Source organism: Danio aesculapii, chromosome 5, assembly GCF_903798145.1.
Source record: "Danio aesculapii chromosome 5, fDanAes4.1, whole genome shotgun sequence".
NCBI classification, from domain to species: domain Eukaryota; kingdom Metazoa; phylum Chordata; class Actinopteri; order Cypriniformes; family Danionidae; genus Danio; species Danio aesculapii.
Window position 1 is genome coordinate 14,931,263 of NC_079439.1, and position 20,693 is coordinate 14,951,955.

The window sequence follows — 20,693 nt, forward strand, 5'->3', positions numbered from 1 at the left end:
AGAAAGTAGTTCCTCATACAAAGGGATTTTTGGATTCTCTCTGTTTGTTTTTCTTTTTTATATACATGATTATGCCATCAAACTGTTGTGTAAATGCAATATCACATGAGCAGCAGTGCGATATTGCTGTATATCATCACTGGTGGGACACTAAGGCACTAGGCCTGTGACCTCATGCTAATGCACACCTCCTACCAGTGCCGATATACCACACTGCTACTTGTGTGATATTGCTCATATATATATATATATATATATATGTATATATATGTGTGTGTGTGTGTGTGTGTGTGTGTGTGTGTGATTAGATTATTTGGATCAAATGTCAAACTTTTCTGCAAAAAATCTACCTGGGTACCAATAAAGTCAACTGAACTGAATTGAATTCCATATTCAAAGCCAACTAAACCTACCAAGTGTTTGTAGTGCTGAAGATGTCTTTAATGATTAGAATTCACTGTTCACAGTGTAACAATGCTCAATGTTGGTCCCTTTGTACAAACTGAACTGAAAGACTATAACCTCTGTATGTTCAGCTATAGCACATTTAATTGATATTTATGTATTCATTTGACTGCATTTAAATTCGATTTGTAATGTATTTAGTGTGTTAGTGCACATGTAGCGATGTCTGTCTTAGTATGTATTTGCATTTTACACACGGTACATTTTTAGATGCTTCATTGAAAGTTGAAAAATAGTTCATTTATTAATTTTCCTTCGGCTTAATCCCTGCATCAATCAGGGGTCACTACAGTGGAATGAACCGCCAACTTATCCAGCATATGTTTTACACAGCGGATACCCTTCCAGCTGCAACCCAGTATTGGGAAACATCCACTCATTCACACACATACACCACGGCCAACTTAGTTTATTCAATTCACCTATAGCGCATGTCTTTGGACTGTGGGGGAAACCCGAGCACCTGGAGGAAACACACGAACATTGGAAGAACATGCAAAAACTGGATGTGATGCGATGGTGCTAACCACTGAGCCACCATGTCGTCCTGAAAATAATTAGTTTAATTAATCATCAATTTAGTTTATGCTGACTGATACTTCACTTACGTCTGAAAGTCTGAAAATATATTGTACAAAGCAGATTTGACAATGTGTAAAGTCTTCTGTGATCATCAAATCAGTGAGGTGACTAAATTAATAAACGCTGCTTCACAATTTCTTAATTGTTTTTTTTATTTTTTCTTAGTTTAGAACATAAAACAGTATTGTGGATCTTTCCACATACACTATGTATTCACATAATACACCATACACTACAAGGAGAGAGACCAAACAAAAGATAACACTTTTTACATACTGCATACTCAACGTGTAAAATAGAACCAAGAACAATCTTCAACTCAAAGGAATGTAGCTGCCAGTTTTTTTTTCTTTCTTTTTCCTCTTTAGACATTTTGATGTAGAAAACTGGGCATGACTGATACTCTTAAAGGTGAGTGCTGATAAATGGGGCAGATTAGTGTGTGTATGTGAGAAAGTGTTGTGTTTGTGTGTGTGTGTGTGTGTGTGTTTGTATGTGACAGTGTTGCCGAAAGGCAGATGTGAGTAAATAAAAAGAACGAGTATATTCAAAAAAACTCAATTCAGAATGAGTGAAAACGCATCTCTGGGCAGTTCAGCTAGCACCAGAATATTAAAATAACAGTCTATTCACATCAAAAGCATGAGAGTACCTATTTCTCTACCTGCCATCATGATCTTCAAGTACCATCATATAAGGTGATAGCTAAAAAGAGAAACTGGATCAGTTGGAGTGCTTTTTGTTATTGTGATCATCTGAAATGACTAAGTAAATCTTTTATTTTAAATGATCAGCACCATATGTAAGTTTCCTCTCAAAACAAGTTCACATGTCAATTTAAGAGCTCAAAGAACTGCAACAGTGTTTGCCAAGAGTCATTTCCACAGTGAACTCTAGGGGGTAGCACCATGGTTCAAAAGCCATTTAGGTTGAATAAAACTCCGCTGGGCTTCAAGAGTACTCTTAAAACACCACTATTTAAACTTCAGGGGAAAGTCTTGTATCTCCAAGAACAAGTGACAGTGGAGGATAACAACGTCAGTGCAGACTCAGAGTTCTTTCAGACTCACCCCTTGCTATATTTCATGAAATAAAAAGAAGCATTACATTAGTAATGCCACCTAGACTTCTGAACTGAAAGCAGCCACGATTCAAACTGCAAGGTATTCTTTCACGTCTATGGCCAATTTCATGTTAAAATAAAAGATCTTCCAATCCCTTTGAAAACTAATGTTAGTCCTGAATCCTTATGATCTGTATTGGTCAACATGGTCACATTCTTTGTTCTCCATTTGTTAATGGTTTATAAATGTGGATCAGATGCAGGAAAAGGAAGCCGGTGACAATGGTAGCACAGAGGTATTGGTGTAAGTACAGTACTCACAATAGGAAGGACAGCAGTATCTTGAGTTGCCACAAAGCATCCTGCTTTGCGGTCTGTTGTTGACGGCTGGACATACAGACAACTAAAAATTCAGGAATCATTCATGATTAGGCCATCATCCCTCACCAGTTAAATTATCTTACCTAAATATTTAACTATTTACATTTCTATCTCTCCCAATAAAATTCCATTAAAACAAAAACTAGGCTTCAAGTTGTCAATAATCCGTTCTTATTTTTTTTTCCATCATCCTCATTAAAATCAAGATTAAAAGTGCTTTTATAAAATCCTCTCTTCAATATTTACAATTTTTCTAAAATGAACAAACCAAAAAAGAAAGAAAGACAGCAATCACAATAACAATAATCATCATCATTATCATATAATAAATAATAATTACGAGTGTGGATGTAGGCAGCAAGCCTGCAGTATGTAGCGCCCGTGTGTTTGTAGCATGTTGTGACTGGGACCAGTGTCTGTACAACATGAGGTAAAGAGCTTTAGGACCACTTAATGAGCACCAGAATCTGTCCTCTGTGAGTGTCAAGCATCTTACAGCCCTGTGTAAACCAGTGGCAGCCCTGCATTGCTCCCTGTACATTGCTCACAGACAGCCATCACATACATTCTGACCAGGATGCGTGCTAGTTTTGGAATCAAAACACACGCACACGCACACACACACACACACAGCTGAAACTATACAATGCCATTCAGCACCATGAATTCCAGGTGTGGGTGATCTCTGAGGGCAAGAGGGGAGAAAGAGGGCTGCTTACAACAATGAGGGGGTCAACTTTACAGGAGTATAGACTCATAGTAGCACCAACTCCAAAAAAATGTGCTCTGTCCATTAGGCTGGCGAGTTTAACCAGCAGTGGGTGAGAATAGATCCCCAAAATAATAACTTTATCAGTCATACGGGTATATCAGGACATGGAAGACATGTTCAGTTTACACAGGGCCAGTTATTTTGAGAATCCCATTCAAGCACCCTGTGTACACACAAGTCATATTTAAATATCTCTGCAGCTCAACGTCCAACAGTGACCTGAACATATCTAGGGTGATTTAAGCAGAGACTGCAGAATTCCAAGCCAATACAAACTGGTTGATTTTAGAACTCCCTATTTGAGCTTTGAGTCTGGACTGTCTACATGAAAATCACAAGCTTAAGACCCATGGTGGGTTGTCTTGCAGCTTTTTAGGGCAGCTGTATTAAGGTGAATTTTTGATAGCACGATCAGCACCTTAAAGAAGTTTGTTTACATGGTGTCACATGGGTAAAGAAGAATGGCTGCAAATGAGTCAGCACCAATCAGATGACACGATGAAAGGCTAAGCCAATCACAGGGACGTTGAGGTCCCCATCGCTGAACATGACTGACATCTGCTGCTAAAGAGCACCCAAGTCCAGCACCTGCCTCGATATTGTGAAGGCAAAATCAGAGACACTTGAGACTGAAAAAAGCACCATTTGAAGGGATGAGAGACTTTACAGAGTTTTCATTAGAGTGGCACCAAACAGAAAGGCCTAAGTTGGTGTCAGGTCCTTTCTTTCTTGGTCACATGTTCCGTGACTAGCACAATGAGCAAATACTCTATATAGAGTTGCTTTAATGCAGTCACATAAATGTGACTCGCAATGATGTGAAGGTGCATCATTAATTGAAAGGCTGGAGAGGCGAAAAGCGCAACAAAAATGCTGATTAGCTTGTTTTCATTTTCATAATGAACAAGCGAGAATGAAGAAAGGAAGTCCCTCTTAGTAAGAGGAAAAAAATCATAACGTTAAAAACAATGATAAAAAAACAATAACATTCAAATAAAAATAGTCATCTTCATAATATAATAACAATACCTGTAATATCAACATTAACAGTAACAATAGCAATTGTAATAATATTGATAATAGAGCAATAATAATTAGAATCATCAAATTCACTTAAGGAGGGGTAGCTATGGAAATCCCTCCCGCGTTGGAGAGAGAAAGAGCACCATAGACAGCGTGTCCGTTTGGGGAACTCCCAAACTGCTGCCAAAATTTGAGGTAAAAGAAATAAAAGTGAAAAAAGTGCCCCTTCCTCTATTCTCCCTCCCTTGTGGTGGCCAGACAAAGGTCTTGGAGCTAGAAGAAGGTAAGCAAATGGTAAAGGAGTAAGATTCATGATCCTTATCATTTCTATTCCCACCTCTGGCTCCAGGGGGCAACAGTCTACAAGAGTTCACACGAATCGACTGTAAGGACCAGTAAGGTGTGTGGACGGGTAAGGTGAAACTGTGACTATGGTGGTGCTATGCTGTGTTGGGGCCATCCGTGTCACTACACCCTCCCGTTTGTCCTTAGTTTGTCCAGGGGACGGGCTTGCTGACCCAGCCGCCCATTTGCGCTTTTTCCCGTAGGCCTTAATTTCTTCCTGTGAGAGACCCAAAAGAGCAGCTTCTTGTTGCCGTTGTCGCGCTCGCTCTGCCAGGATTTTCATCTTGGATTCCCACAAAGCCAGACCATGGCAGGGCTGGTTCAGGTTCTTGTGCTGGTAGAAGACCAGGGATATGCGGCTTGGGTGAGTGCGGTCAGGCTTTTTAAGCGGTGTGGTGGCATGGAGCTCTCGACGGGCACACTCAATCAAGACACAACCATGAGCAGGTGCAACTGCTACTCCTCCGATGTTGGGATCCAAGAAGTTGTGTTCACTGTCAGACCACACCTCGTCCTCTTCAGGATCTCGTTCACTCTGTGTCTCTGCTCCACTGTCCCAACATGCCTGGCTGTCTGACCTTTGCAGTGCATCGGGAAACAATCGCCCCTCAGGAGCTGGAGATGGCGTGCTACCTGCTGCTGACCCACCACCAGACTTCCAGGCTTTCTCCTGGAGTCCAAGAGGTGCAGAGCCACAATTTACACCTGCCTGGGAAAGCATTTTATCAGGGAAAGCACCAGCAGGGTTGCCTTGCCTGATAACACCAGCACCATAACCCATGGGACCGTATGGACCCCATGCTTTAGGTTGTGGACTAGGGGCAGGGCTTCCCCACTGTCTTGGGGTGGACGGGTGTGGAGAGGGTGCAGGTGATAGGCCTGCTTTTAGGGATGGGGACGGAGATGGGGCAGGAGATGCCATTGGAGTGTTTGGGCAGGAATAGGAATTCCACTGTTGCTGCTGTGGATACTGAGGATGTTCGTGTTGGTGTGGGTGTTGCTGGTGGAGCCTCTGCTTATCTGGTGTGAAGGGTGAATTATTTGAGGCTGCTCTGATGTTTCCATCCCAGCCTTTAGAGACTAGACCGCCGTTTGGTTTGTGCCCAGGCCATCCTTCAGGTTTTGGTGTTGTACTGGGAGTGGTAGGGCAGCTCGGCGCTTGACCATCTGATCTGGCTTTGTACAATGGCACATCCATGGGCTCCTGTTTGACTATGGGTGTTGAGCGGTGTGTCTGCTCAAGAGACATAGATGAAGTACGAGACTGCGAAACATCAGAAGGTTGTGGGTAGCCTTGAATAGATGCATCAGCCATTTGTGCCTGAGACTGCCCATGATGGGGGGGATACGCCTGTGCCAGATTGGCTTGGAGACACTGAACATCCGGCTTCTGTTCAAATGCTGTGGCAGAGGGTTCTCCGTTTTTGGGCCAGGCTCCTTTATCATATCTCAAGAGCTCAGGAGAGAAAAGTGCACTGGAAGGGTAGTTGTAATAACCATACCGTATATCTTGGAGGTTAGGGTGAAAGCCATTGATAGGGCTCTGTGCAGGAGGATGACTGTTGCTAGGGATGCGACCTCTTGCATAGTTACCAGGGTAGGAAAACGAACTGTTCATGTTATGGGGATCAGGGTTTGTCTTGCCATTCCCTAGTGCATGGTAACCATGTATGGCTCCATTGAAGGGCTGGAAGTGGTCGACAGGCTCTTTTTTAATGGTTGGTTTCACCTCCTGTTTTGGAATAGCTACATGACAAAAAACAAAACAGTATTTTAAAACAATTAGTTCATAGTTAATAACTTTTGAATATAGTTCATTCCTACATTTTCATTTCAGCTTAGTCCCTTTATTAATCTGTGGTGGCCACAGCAGAATGATGCAGCAATTTTATGCAGCGGATGCCCTTCCAGCTGCAACCCAACACTGGGAAACATCCACACACACTCATTCACACACATACACTATGGACAATTTTAGCTTACCCAATTCACCTATACCTATATCTTTGGACTTGTGGGGGAAACCGGAGCACCCGGAGGAAACCCACACAAACACGGGGAGAAAATGCAAACTCCACACAGAAATGCCAACTGACCCAGCCTAGGCTTGAACCAGCAACCTTCTTGCTGTGAGGCGATCATGTTACCCACTACCCCACCATGACGCCCCATTGGAACATAGTTCAAAACTTTTTTGTAAAAGCAAATTCCATTTTTAATGTTACCCCAATGTCCAAAGACCACATCTCTAAAATGCCCCTACTCATGGTAGATTAATGATTTGTTGTTTATCGACCAGTAGTTTAAAGAACTCCCTTTGTTCAGAATTGTATATCTGCTGCTTATCATATGAGTAAAATGATTTAACCAATAACCTTTATTGCCTTGCTGAATGTGGGGTGACTCTGCATGGCGTATCTCCATCTTGACAGTCTTCTCTGGAGTTTCTACAAGCTGCAATTTCCTGTTCTTTTTCTCTGATGCAGCCTTTTTGGCCTCCAATCGACGCTGGCGGCATGATTTTGCAGGTTCTGGAAGTTTTCTAACCTCTCGACGGAAGTTAGCGAGCACCTGGATGGCTCCTGTCTGCATTTTGAGACGCTGGTTCTCCTCACTACCAAACTCATCAGTTGTAGCGATCTTGTAGAGCGGAAGCACATGCAGCTGCTCATCTTCTGGGATTGTGCCCACTGTGCGATTGTCCTCTTTCGTGAGAGTGCACACCTATTAGAAAAGAAAAAAAATGAGTGGTGTTGGGCAAGCAACTTGAAAAATGTAGTGAGCTAAGCTATTAGCTACACTAATTAAAATGTAGCTTAACTAAACTAAAAGCTACACCCTGGGAAATGTAGCAAGCTAAGCTAAAAGCTACTTTGCAGAAGTAGCTTAGCTACATTTAAGCTATTTTTGCCATTTTCATTTTTAAATCGAAGCAACTTAAATTATTCATTTCTTAGTGATCACTAAACCTGTCAGTGAATCATGTGAGGCAGAATTGTTCAGTTCAGTAATTTACTGTAAATAATATTGTACCAAACAGAAACAAATGATAGTAAAATCCAATAAAATCATTATAATAAAGAGAAATATTTACGAATAAGCATTAAATTACACTAACTTGCGAGAGGTGGTAGTAACGCACTAAAAAGTTTGTTGTCAACCATCGTAAAACAGGTAGAAGAAGAAATTGTTATTCTCGCCATCATATGGATTTACCTTCATCGGCTAGCTCTGTGAATGTTGGTGCTGTCACTTATTGAACTGCGATCGGTAATTGTAACTTGTGTGGACGCTACTGCGCTACTTGACTAAAAAAATAACTTTGCTACTGAAAAGCTATTGGTTTTATAAAGTAGCAACGTCACCACCATGCTACTGAGAAATGTAGTTAAGCTAGCAAGTAGCGACGTCACTGCCCAACACTGAAAATGAGGAAGTTGAAGGCTAAAGTAACTACTTCAACCATTCTGATCTCTAACATCTACTGCACACAGAAACGTTCACAAAAAATTTTAATCTAAACTCGACAAATGAATCATTTAGTGAATGACATTTATTTGTACAGGAACAATTCACAATGCATGTATTACAGCTGACATTGTCATGCAGTGATCACAGCACATTCTTGCATAATTGTTTGTATGACAAGAAAAACACCTGCTCTTCATTACATAAGATTTTTACAATTGGCTTAACAGAGAAAATATATAACTCTTTATAGCCACATTTTTATGCACATGCATGTACACAAAGTAACTTACCACAGTGCAGCCATTGTGGAGGTTATGCTGGTCTTTGTGAGCATGAGCACAGAAATCCATGCATGCAGTGATTCCTGAAAATGGACGTCCTTCCTTCAATCCCAACCGACAGTCTGAAGCAATATCCTCATGTAAACACTAAATAAAACAGAAAAAAAATTACAAATTCAGTATTTGTTAACACTTTCAGAATGCATTATCCTCTGTATATTTATAACATACTCAAACAGGATAATTCTAAGCATCCTAATTACATAAAACTCCAACAAACCTTCAAGTCAACATTCCAGTTAGAGGTTTAAATCTGAAAGTAGTGTTTAAAACTATTGATTCTTTAACGAAATAGTCGACTCAGAGTCAAATAAATGAATCGTGTTGGGTTTGGATCTTTTGCTTGAATGCATCAAGGTTGATACGGTACATCAACAAATATGAAGTGTCGGTTCCGGTAAAAACGTGAACGCGCCTTTCCCCTTAGACACTAGCCAAGCGCAAGGGGTCACAGGACTGATCATGACAAGAAAATGACAATCACTGACAGATAGAGACTCGGTTGTGGGGTATAAAGGGTTAAAGTTCATTTTCACATCAATACCACAGTATAGCCAACCGCGGACTGTGTTTGTTCCTGTCATTTTCAGGTTTTTAATACATTGCACCTATGCTGCAATGCAGGATTTGCCGGCCGTTTGCTTTTAAAGGAAGGAGCAGCAGAGACTATTATGTATGGGACTTTGTCAGAGTTTGACAGGGACTTTGTCAGTAACTGTTACAGTTCATATGCACCTGTTTCTTCTTCCTCGGGATCATAACATGTAAGTGTAATTAAAATTGTTGCCTCATTTTGTGTAGTTTGCAAAATATGTGTTTAATTGTGTGTTATAGGTTGTATTCGCCCTGCGCGGTTTGTAATCATTTATCTATTACATTCCTGGATTGGGCTCTCACATACTCTGTGTGATGCTACATAGCTGTGGTGGGCGTTTCTCTCTGTCTCGCGCTGAACCAATCACACCAGACTGGGTCATTAGACCAATCGACGCAGATTAGCTTTGCGATAAGGAGTGGTTTAGGATCAAATGAATCGCTGAACAAATCATATGGCAGTTGCTGGGATAATTAGGTAAAAATAATCGCATATTATGAGACATTGAAAGTGTTGTTTTTTTTTTTACCATGCATGCATATCAGCCTGTTGTTAAAGACCCCCAAAACCAAAATAGGACCATTTATAATGCTAAATAGGGGCTCTTAAATGTGCCTGAATGGTCTAAAATCAGTTTAGTGACTATACTGACCACTTTTAATAATAAAACAAACCTGGTTGCTGTAGGCCTGGGGAGCTAGTTTCTTATAGAGAGGGGCCACATGTGTGGCCAAGTTTTGGAAGTTATCCCTGAGATTGTCCTCCTATACAAAAAAAAAGGAATTGTAAATAGCATGCACAGTAAATGGCTGTTTACACAGTAAATGGTTGTGACTGACACATTTATCTACTAACATTTGTGACAAAATTGTCCTGTTCAAGCAACAGCTTAGTTCACACTGCACAATTTTCCACCTAATTATTCTCTCGCAGACAGGTTTTTGTGAAATTTCTGACAAACGCCTGAAATCCGAACCAAATTGGTGCTTGTTAATATGAGTGAGAGTCACAGAGAGTGAATTATCAAAGATGTGATCAGAAAGACTTGCTTACGTGCCACTGACACATGTGAAAAATTTGGCATGCTAAACATCTGAACCTGTCTGTGATTCACAGTCCTGCTGTGTGAAAAGAGTTCTGATGAAAAAACACATTGCAGCTGACCTACAGCCAATAAGAGAGTAAGATACAGGGGAGCAGGGAGTTCAGAGAGGAGTATAAGACCACGAGTTCAGGAAACATGGCTTCAGTTATATTCTGGACCAGATAAATGGAGGACAGTTTGGGAAAAGGATTAAGGCTAAGCTTATTAGCTGCATTTTGTTTTTAAATCATTTAGCAGTGTGAACTCCGCATAACATGGATGAAACAGATAACTAAAGTCAGAAACTCAAACAGGTTTGAAACAAGTGAAGGGTGCATATATAGTATCCATTTAAACAGCACAATGTTATTTATCTGTCAATTAATAATAACAGAAACTCATATCTCATTCAGTAACCAAATTGCAACACAATATGTTTAATTATATATCATTAATTCATCAATGTAGTTTGGAATGGTTTCCTTCACATTTCAATATTTATTTTTTTTGCTAGTTAGGGTAATGTAAAAATATATTTGAGTATTTGATTTAGTTTATTAAAAAAACACAAGTAAAATTAAAGTATGCCTTTATTTATATGTAACTAACCTCTTTGGGGTGGTCTCCCTGCAGTCTGAACTTACGAGGGATCTTGCTTCGAGCATACTTGCATCCATTGAAATACATGCTCCAGGAACAGCCAAAAGAGAATGAAGCTCCACAGGTCTCTGGGTCCTTCCCTTGACATGCACAGGTTCGACTGCAAAATGCATCCAACATGGATTTAATTAGAGGTCACAATAAATGCAGACAACGAGTTGATCTGACAAACTAAGAATTGAAAGTGTAACGAAACATGATTTAAGAGATTGAACATGGCATGGTTGTTGGTGGCAATGGCTAGAGGGTTTATTTAAAATACTTTAAGATCACTGGAATATTGACATGCATAGATCAATAGGGTTTACAGAAAACCTGAAAATGGGGAATTATCTAATGAAGATCAGTTCTGTGGGCAAAAAAATGTCTTGTTGATCCCAGAGGGGAAAGGAGAGTGTACAAACTGGTTTGAGGTTATAGACAAGGCAAAAGTAACTGAAATATCTGCAGAACAGCATTTTTAATGGACACAATTCAATTCATCTTTATTTCTATAGCGCTTTTACAATGTAGATTGTGTCAAAGCAGCTTAACATAGAAGTTAAGTAAAGCTAGTAAATTGAAACTGTCAGTCCAGTTTTCAGAGTTGAAGTTCAGTTTAGTTCAGTTCAGAGTGGTTTTAAATGTCACTGCTGAGAGTCCAAACACAAGAGCAAATCCATCAATGCGCAGCTCCACAAGTCCCAAACCAAGCAAGCCAGTGGTGACAGTGGCGAGGAACAAACTTCACCAATTGACGAAAGTTAAGGAAACACGACATATCAAACTTTGAAGTAGATGAGCTTTAGCAGCAGAGCTGGGTGCCACTCCTATCAGTAACATCCTGTGATGGCTATTTCCAGCAGACTTAATTGAATTACATCTTTTGGATGTGGATTCTTGAATATGACACTGAGTTCATCAAACTCAAATGGTCTCACTGTTACCAGATCCCAGTCCAACAGAGCACTTTTGCAATGTGGTGAAACATGATATTTGTATCACAGATGTGCAAACAACTCATTTGCATGCTTTATGGTCAGCACTGATGTAAATCTCTGAAGAATATTTACAGCATCTTGTTGAATCTAGGCCACGAAGATTAAAGGAGTTCTGTGGATAAAACTGTGTCTAACCTGGTACTAGGAAGGTGTTCCTCAAAGTTGTTGGCTAGTGTCATTTCATGTCAGCTTTTTATTATTTAACCTTCAAGGACAACTATCTGTTGTGTTCAAAACTTACTCCTCATTGAGTCCACAGCGACGGCTGGTGGGATTGCCATATTTGGTGATGGTTTCTGTGACTTCTCTGTACAGTTTATCGCCAAGACCACGGGGCACACCTTCCCAGGCCAGGATGACAATGATGATGACAGTGTTGGCACAGTGGTGCCCAGGCCGTTGCTTGACAACACACAACACTTTCTCCTTTTCACTGCTGCGACGTAACACCTATGAAGAGAACATTACAGTCTGTAATGATGAAGGCATACGAGTGATCTTAAAGGTGCAGTATGTACGTTTGATACCCAGTGGTTGAACTAGGTATTGCACTCCTGGGTCAAAATAAACCCAAGCACAGGTTGCCAGATTGAGGACAGGAGCGAGTGATTTAAACCGTGTTCTAAATAAAAGCAACAGCACGCTATAGAAGGAATATTTTCCATATTAAAAGGAGTTTTTGTCCTAACCAACACCTTGAATTGATTTCTTAGAAACAGCTTCTATTTCTTACAGGTGAACAACAGAAAACTGACAATGATCACCTCAGGTACACATCATGTCTTTTATTCAGTGTTAAATGCTAAAAATGTGAGTTTGAATGGCATTTTACATGACATATATTGCCATATACTGAAAGCAGCAGCAGATAGTTCACCTCTGATCTTGAAAATAAACCATTTGAAATTGAACTTTAGAACTAAAGACATATCAGTGATTCTGCATGTACATTTAATAATGTTAAAGAGGTTTAATATGTATTAAAATTTCTGTCGTGTTTCATCTGGCGCAAACAGCCAAATTCCTTATCACTGTGTATCTCGCCATGAAGCATGTTGTTAGGACACACTGTTACAATGCAATCTGCTCACCTAATGTTTACGCTCATAATATTTATATCGTTTGCTAATTAATAACCTAATGTGGAAAAGTGTGGAGTCTGCTACTGTCCACTGGAGGTCGCATTTCGGTCACGGATGCATGCTTTCAGAGCCTTTCTGAATGAATGGATGGAATATGCAGTTTTCCACCAAGGCAACACGGGGTGCTGAAACATAGTTGACCAAACTGGCATTGGGCAGGTGAAACTGACCAGAACAAAGACAGCGTTCCGGCACAGAAAACACATTTTCAAAGCAGAATATCTGACTTCAGCATTGTTTTCCAGATAAACAAGTATGTTTACTTGGCATGTTTCTTAAATATCTACAAACATATTATGGCATTTTTATGATTTAGAAGAGTCAAAAACGTACATACAGCACATTTAAGTTGTAGGTGTGTTTAAGTTCCAAAATATCCTACAGTCTAATCCAACTAGCTCTTAGGAAACATGTTTGGGTAAACTGAACTCTACATCTGCCTAATTATGAAGAACTTGAGCTTGATTATTCATCTGATCATTCAGGTAAGCATGCGACTAACTGATTTTAGATATGTGTAGATTGCAAACTTACCCACTTAGCAATAGGACATCCCTGAGAGCTCTTTCCTTCTCGCCCTGTGTAAACCACCTTTTCAATGCGAACGGCTTCCCCCTTTTCCCCATACCTATAAAAATGAGGGACAAAACTTGAGCAACACACTTAAATTGCAAAGTTTACATGAATATGACAGCCCACCTCAATTCTAAAGAAGACACAGAGCGCAAGTCTTTTTAACAATTACATATATATGCAATGCGATGTATAGCATGTATTAAAGTAGCTTATTATATACTCAGTTTGGAGTTTACACATATTCGTGTGTGATGACATGTACTCTGTCAACAATTGCTTGTCTCCTCAAATGAAACTAACATGACAACATGTGGTAAGTAGAAGTACCTGTTCAGTTATAACTGCACAGTCAGGCGGAGAAGCCTGAAAAATCCACAGGGGTGGGCTATGAGGTCAAAGGCCACAAAAGGGTCAGCTTTAGGCTTAAGAAGGCTATAGTCAGTGTCTGACAGACAAACAAAGGGGAGGTTCTTCCTCTACCCACCAGCTCCCCCTTTATCTCTCAGGAGATGACACAGGCTATAGAAATACAAGCACTTTACCCCCAAATCACTCTCTAATAAAGCAATGAGAGTGGACAAGTGTAACAGAGGTCCGCAAAGGTGGAGATACCCTATCCAAACTGTGTGCTTACAGGGTAAAGGTGGGGGCAAAAGCCTGTGGAGCTGTTCATATTCTTTCTTACATCGAACAAATCACAGGATCAAGAAATACCCAGTAAATACGGTTTCCAACCTTGATTTACTTCAAATTAGATTGGAGATTTTGGAGATACAGACCCTACATGACATCACTGCTGTAAAGCAATGCTTGTACCTTTAAAAAAAAGCTATAGTATACTCATTGCTTAAATCTTTAATATGTTTCTTTTATATATGCCCCAACCTTCTCCTCACTTTAGCTCGTGCTTCAATTCTACTTTAATTTCCTTTAAATTCTTTCTCTCATCCCTTAAGTTTCATTGTCTTGGTCTCCTTGTCTTTCCCTTATGTGGATCTGCTGATGCCAATATTTCCTGTTACTCCTGTTGGATTCTGGGTCAGGATTACCCTGGGGACAAGATCATAGAGAAGGAAGGTGGGAGGAAGGGGTGAAGGGAGAGCAAACTGCAGAAAAAAAGAGATGCTTATCCTCAGCTGGTTGAGAATCTGTTGCCAGGATCCAACCGCCAGAGCTTTTTCTTGCAGAACAATGACAGGGTCACTATGAAACTCTTAAAGCAAATGACATGGGGTCAGCAGTATTCTTCTGTGGTCTCTTAAGTAACCTTCCATTTTAAACAAGAAAAACGTAATTCAATCTATAAATGGAAATTAATTTAGATTAACTGATATTTATTAAATGTGTATGAGAAAACACTACTCCATCTACTATTTTTGGTAATGTTAGAGGACACTAGAGAAAAGGCAGATGCTAAATAAAATGCAAGCATACTGACCTTTCAGTTCAACCTTAAAAATGTTCTCCAGGTAATGATATTGTTTTAAGAAAGCAAGAAGCATGGAGTTATTTTTTGACTTCCCAAAATTAAACGCTTTCAGGGTAGTATTTTAATGTATGATCCCACATTAACCTTTTATTTGTTGTCGGTTGACATGCTCACAAAATAAATTGTGGCATGTTCACAAAAAAATTGTCAAATGAAGTCATTATGGATTGCATTCATTCATTTTCCTTCAGCTTAGTCTCTTTTTCCATCAGGGGTCGCCACAGCAGAATAAACCACCAACTTATCCAGCTGCAACCCAGTACTGGGAAACACACATATACACTCATACACTATGGCCATTTTCATTTATTCAATTCACTTTTAGCGCATTTCTTCGGACTGTGGGGGAAACCAGAGCACCCAGATGAAACCCACGCCAACACGGGGAAAACATGCTAACTCCACACACAAATGGCAACTGACCCAGTCGGGACACAAACCAGCAACCTTCTTGCTGTGAGGTGACAGTGCTTACAACTGAGCCATGTCGCCATTATGGATTACAATTTGAGTCAATTATTATTTTGAAATCTGCCTGGCATCTCACCTCTCTTCCATCAGTTGTCTGACTGAAGGTATGTCTCGTCCAGATCCCAAATGATTGTAATATGGACCTTCATCCTTTTCAAGAACTTGGTCTAAGGGAGTCAGAGAGAAAAAAAGAATGCAGGTTAAAGCATTGACACACTCTTATACAATAATGGCTAATTTAGACTGTTGATGCGTAATAAATGATAGTATGAATCAGTCGTGTGTGGGCTAGCAAAAAAAAAAGGAAATGGACGGAGAGCTTTTCTGTAGAAGAGGCAATCTAAGGTCACTTTCTGCTCAGGGTGTACTCAGGGATATGGGCATGACTAAAGTCAGGAAATTGTTTGTGGGAACTTCCTACACAAGTCTTGTGTGAGAAAAAATAATAATCTACTAGCTGCTTTCCACCTATCCTAACATTATGACCGTAGATCTGCTAAATTTACCTCATAGAGACTATCAAATGACAATGGGTGTTCTCTGTGGCATTGACAGAATGATATACTATGGATTCACTATGGAAATCTTCCTTCTATTGTCCACTTCTATTGTAGCAGTCAAGCTCCAACAAGTGTTTGGCAGTTTACTACACTTCAATTAACACTTTATTTATTTTATTTCATATTTGCCAAACAAATACTGACTTTTCCAGATCAGTATCCATAGGACAAATAGAGGACACCTTATTAGAATACCTTCTAACAAGGTTAAAATGCAATCATACAATGTAACTGTTTCTCACACTTCACAACCTCTAAAATGACAAAATAAGAGCTATGAGGGCTGAGCTGAAAGGTTGCAGTCCATCCCTTCTCACCCTGTCCTCCCTATTCCCTCCCTTCTTTGATGTCTGGCCACAGTATAGCTTATGATATATGAGCAGCCTCTATTCATTGTGACTGCCTCCTTTGCAGAAACTATCTGTACTCACTGTGCCAAGAATCTGAACATAGACAGAAGTTGTTGCACTGCACTAGCCCAAAGAGCTACAATGGGCTCCTTTCTTCAAAACAATTGTTCCTCCGCAACAGACACAGAGAACGGCTACAGAGCAATGCACAGGCCCCTGGTAGAACATGCATTCTCAGACATGGCCCAACACTACCCTGTGAAATGTGCTGATGCAGAAATTATGTGATGAAAGAGAAACACAGGAGCCTTGAATTCAGTCTATACTATAATGGTTGGTTAATAAACAAAGAAGTTCCGTTGTCTAATTAGTAGAATGTTAGGGGATGCTGGGTGGTGTGCTGTGTGATATTGTTACAAAATCCCAATGTCAGTTTATCTTCTTTTTATTCTGTATTGCTATTGTGAATGATATTGTATTTTGCTATTTTGTATTATCTCACTTACCTACGCAATCACAGATTGGAAAATCAGGCTGAGCATCTTTCCCAGGTGTATCAAGCAGGTTCTTGGTGGGAGTGTCCAGGTAGAGCAATGGGGACTCAAGAAAACCTTTAAGTGAAGGTGAAGAGGGAAAGACATCCTTGGTGGGAGTATTGAAATCATCACCCTCCCTGTCTGCAGAGAAACATGCAGTTGTGGAGAGCACGGTCACACCATTAGATGATTCAATCTTTATACGCTTATTTGGAGGAGAAAAAGGTGCAACGAAGGGGTTCTGTTGCTTCAGAAATCCAGACAGGAGCTCCCCTGAAGGTTTCACATCCAATGCACATTCCTCACTTTCCTGTTTGACAGTACAGAGATCCTCAGGTGGCAATGGTGTTTTTTCCTTCTGTCTTTCAGCTATGTCCTTTTGACCTTCGTTCATGGGCTCAGACTCATTTGTGGGAACAGGAGGGCAGTTGTTTGGCTGCTTTAGGGATGGCGACTCGAGTCTCGTTTGTCCTGAGTTTGGGTGCGACTCAGTCACCACTGGTTGAACAGGGCCATTCTCTGGGGTCTCTGCTGCAGAAGCTGCAGTGTCCCCAAACTCCTCCTCAAACTGCCGAATCAGCTCTTCAAATTTTGGATCTAGGTTACTGAGGCCAGCCAGTGAAGGAGATGGCTGTGTTGTAGATGTTTGAGGTGTGATACTGGTTGTTGGGATGCTGTCATTTGACCCAGCTGGGCCTGGGCATGCTATTACCTTCTGGGTTGATGGTGCTAGGACTGACACAGGGTTAGTAGAAGAATGACTATTTTCAGAGATGGGTGCACTACTGCAATTAATAATGGATTCCTGAGATTGAGCTGGAGCTGGGTGGCTCTCAGCCACCTGAGTGGAGGGAAGCCCAGCATCCATGCCTGGCAGAGATGGAACAAGCTGAGCTAGGGATGGTGCATAACCTGGAGAAATGAGAGGTGGTTTTGATATTGTAATCTGGATCTGTGGTAGAAAAGTTGGCTGGGAAGCTTTTTGTTTATGCTTCTTGATAACAATCGGTTTGGGTTTTGGAAGAGGTGTACCCAGTGGACCAAACGGCCGACCAGCTGGCTGCTTTAGAAGAGGAGAACTTTGAGCACCCTTTTTCTTTTTAGGTTCCTTGTGCTCCTGTTTGATGTTAACGAGATTCTCTGGAATAGTCTGAGGCCACCATTTACGAAGGTTCTGACAAGCCATGTGGGCTAATGGACCATATGTTGGGGAATTAGAGAAGAGATTACGTTTATGATGAAGGTGCTGCTGTAGTGCTGCCTGAGTTGAGTGCCTAATGGTGGTGGATAACTGCTGACCATTTAGCATCCCTTCCTGGCCCATGACTGAGCATTCTGATTCCAGGTATTCTTTTGTTTCGACCTCCTGCTTTATGTGAGGCACCCCAGTAAAGCTGCCCTTATGAACATCCTGTAAGCTGGGGTGAGGGAATGAGAACTTGAATGGGTGTTTTTCACCAGTGTCTCCAAGAAGTTGCTTCAGCTCAGACACTGGGTCACTGCTCTCATGGGATGGCTTTGCAAAATGTTGTTTAGAGTCTGTGTTTGCCATCATCCATGCATTGCGAGGGGAGTTTTTCTCACAGCTACCAGCTGTGCCCTGGTTCCACTGCTGAGGTCGAAGATTGGGGATTGATGCGTGCATATTTGTAAATGGGGGCTTGGAAGATGGGTATGAGGAAGCATAATGAGAAGAGCCAGGCAAAATGTTCGGTGTAGGGGCCTCACCCTGAGAATGAGGTCTCTGTTGCTCCCAAGATGTAAGCTCTTGTTGAGGGTAATGGTTTGACTGTGGAATAGCAGAGGTGGCAGAGGAGGACAACAGAGGACCAGGTGATGAAGAAACAACTTGTGGCATGCTCTGGTGGTAGGAGGTTGGCAGATGCTGATGGTGATTTGCAGGTGAAGACTCACCTGGAGGTACAACAGTTTGTGGGACAGTGGCAGACAACTGGGTCAGAGCCTCAATTGCAATGGCTGTTTGCAAACTAACATTTCTTTCCTTGGCTATGGACAGAACACTAGGGGAGCAGGGAATAGGTGCTGGTGGGCCAAAGGGTCGAGGAGTAGAAGGCTGGTTAACAAGGGGCTGTGAATTTGTGTCTTGCACACACAATGGTTTACCTCCACATTGTTGAGGTTGGGATTGGGAATAATGATGCTGTTCAAGTGGCTGTTGAGCAGTAGCCGAAAGCTTACAGGAAGTTTTATTCTGACAGTTAGTCACCAATTTTATTTGCTTCTCCAGCCACTCCAGATAATCAGGGCAGTCTGGGCCATCACAATCACAATTAGGTGGCTTGTGGCCATGACGGGCCTTGCTCAGTGCTGCCTGAAGAGTGTTTAGATCTTCAGGGGGGCAAAACACGCCATCAACAGCTTTCTTTCTGGCCTGCTCACCTCCATTAGACATTTCCTGATTGAATCTTTCATACAGCTGAGCTGTAGGGGTCGGTGAAGGTTGGTGGTTGGTGTAAGGTGGCAGTGAGCCAACAGAAAAGGCCACCAGAGTTTGTGCATCCTCCATATCCACATCATTTACTGTTGTGCTGGCATTTTGACCACTCCAAACACCTTGTTGAGATTCAGGATTTGACAACTTCCCGGTATGCTCAAGGACCCAGCCTGGTGTCTGGGAAATACTTCCAGCCCCCTCATGATAGTTATGCTGGTGTTGCTCCTTGGTTGCATCTCTGTCTTCGTTATCACAAACATTTTCTTCATTAGATGCATGTTTGCTAAGCCCATTAGAGAGTTCCTGGTTTAACACGCCTTCTTCCAGGCATTCATGGGACCCAATTTCCATCTGGCCTTTTCCTCTGGGGCCATCCACTGAACCCACCACAGAAACAGTCTGTAGAAGAGCAGAAGAAAACATACGAATTACTTCACAATGGTTTGGCAAAGTTACAGTTTAAATGCATGATTTCAGTCATTATATTTGTAGCTGTGATTTGATGCATTTATTACACCATACAAAAATAATGGGCAAATACTATAATACTGCATTAATTACAGGCTAATTCAAACAAACATTGTTATAAAATTTTCTCCAGAAACAAAGAGATACTGTTGACCTCTACTAACTAACATCAATGGCAGTTTTGGAAAACTTAACACATTAGCTGATGGATAAATCTTAAGTCATCTTATATTCTGCTTGATTTCAGTCTGTCCACTCAAGCAAAAACATTCCATGATGACAGCATAATAGGGCTACTGGTTATCATGTTGTCACGTGTCTAATTTATATGATAATGGAGAGATACTAACTCTGAATATAATCAAACTAAAATAATCTTAACCTCTACCTGTACATTTTTAAGAGTACAATGGAGAACCAATTGGAACCAGTTCAACTGTCCCATGCCAGTACAAACCCATATTTACAATTATAATACAACTCGCAATGCCCAAGCAAACATACTAAAAATCACTTCCTGGTTCCCAGTTTTCAAAAATCATCTTGGCTGTTCTTTGCAATCAAGTGCTTAGCCAAGGGCTTTTTTAGGCAAAAGACTTAGACTTCAGGAAACTGTGAACTGGTACCAGATTAATGTGAAAGGTCAATAGCTACATGAGTCTTTCTGGCATATACAATGATGCATCTTTAACATAAAAAAATATATAACCATATGCTGATGTAAGTGAAGACTTTATTCGTCTTCTCTGCAAAGAATGGATAAAAACCTCTTTGCTCTTCACAAGACAAATACAAGGCCATGTCCATGATGAGGACATTTTACAAAAGAGGACCTTGTGGTTTCATCATGTTCACCTTATAGGAGGAAACCACTCCTTTAAAAG

At 40.9% G+C, this 20,693-nt stretch overlaps 1 protein-coding gene across 4 annotated transcripts in view; it reads right to left on the reverse strand.

The window, feature by feature from the left end:
• Positions 1-1,174: 1,174 nt before the first annotated feature.
• The window catches only part of tet3 (tet methylcytosine dioxygenase 3), a 56,841-nt gene continuing 37,322 nt past the window's right edge, over positions 1,175-20,693 (reverse strand). For all 4 annotated transcript variants that reach the window (XM_056457432.1, XM_056457435.1, XM_056457433.1 and 1 more), the window contains 9 exons: positions 16,857-19,740; positions 15,517-15,607; positions 13,439-13,532; positions 12,004-12,212; positions 10,732-10,882; positions 9,713-9,802; positions 8,393-8,530; positions 7,007-7,355; positions 1,175-6,377 (listed from right to left, as the gene is read on the reverse strand). In XM_056457432.1, the coding sequence (XP_056313407.1) occupies positions 4,657-6,377; positions 7,007-7,355; positions 8,393-8,530; positions 9,713-9,802; positions 10,732-10,882; positions 12,004-12,212; positions 13,439-13,532; positions 15,517-15,607; positions 16,857-19,740 (5,727 nt within the window). In that variant the 3' untranslated portion in view covers positions 1,175-4,656. The remainder of the gene's footprint in view (positions 6,378-7,006; positions 7,356-8,392; positions 8,531-9,712; positions 9,803-10,731; positions 10,883-12,003; positions 12,213-13,438; positions 13,533-15,516; positions 15,608-16,856; positions 19,741-20,693) is intronic.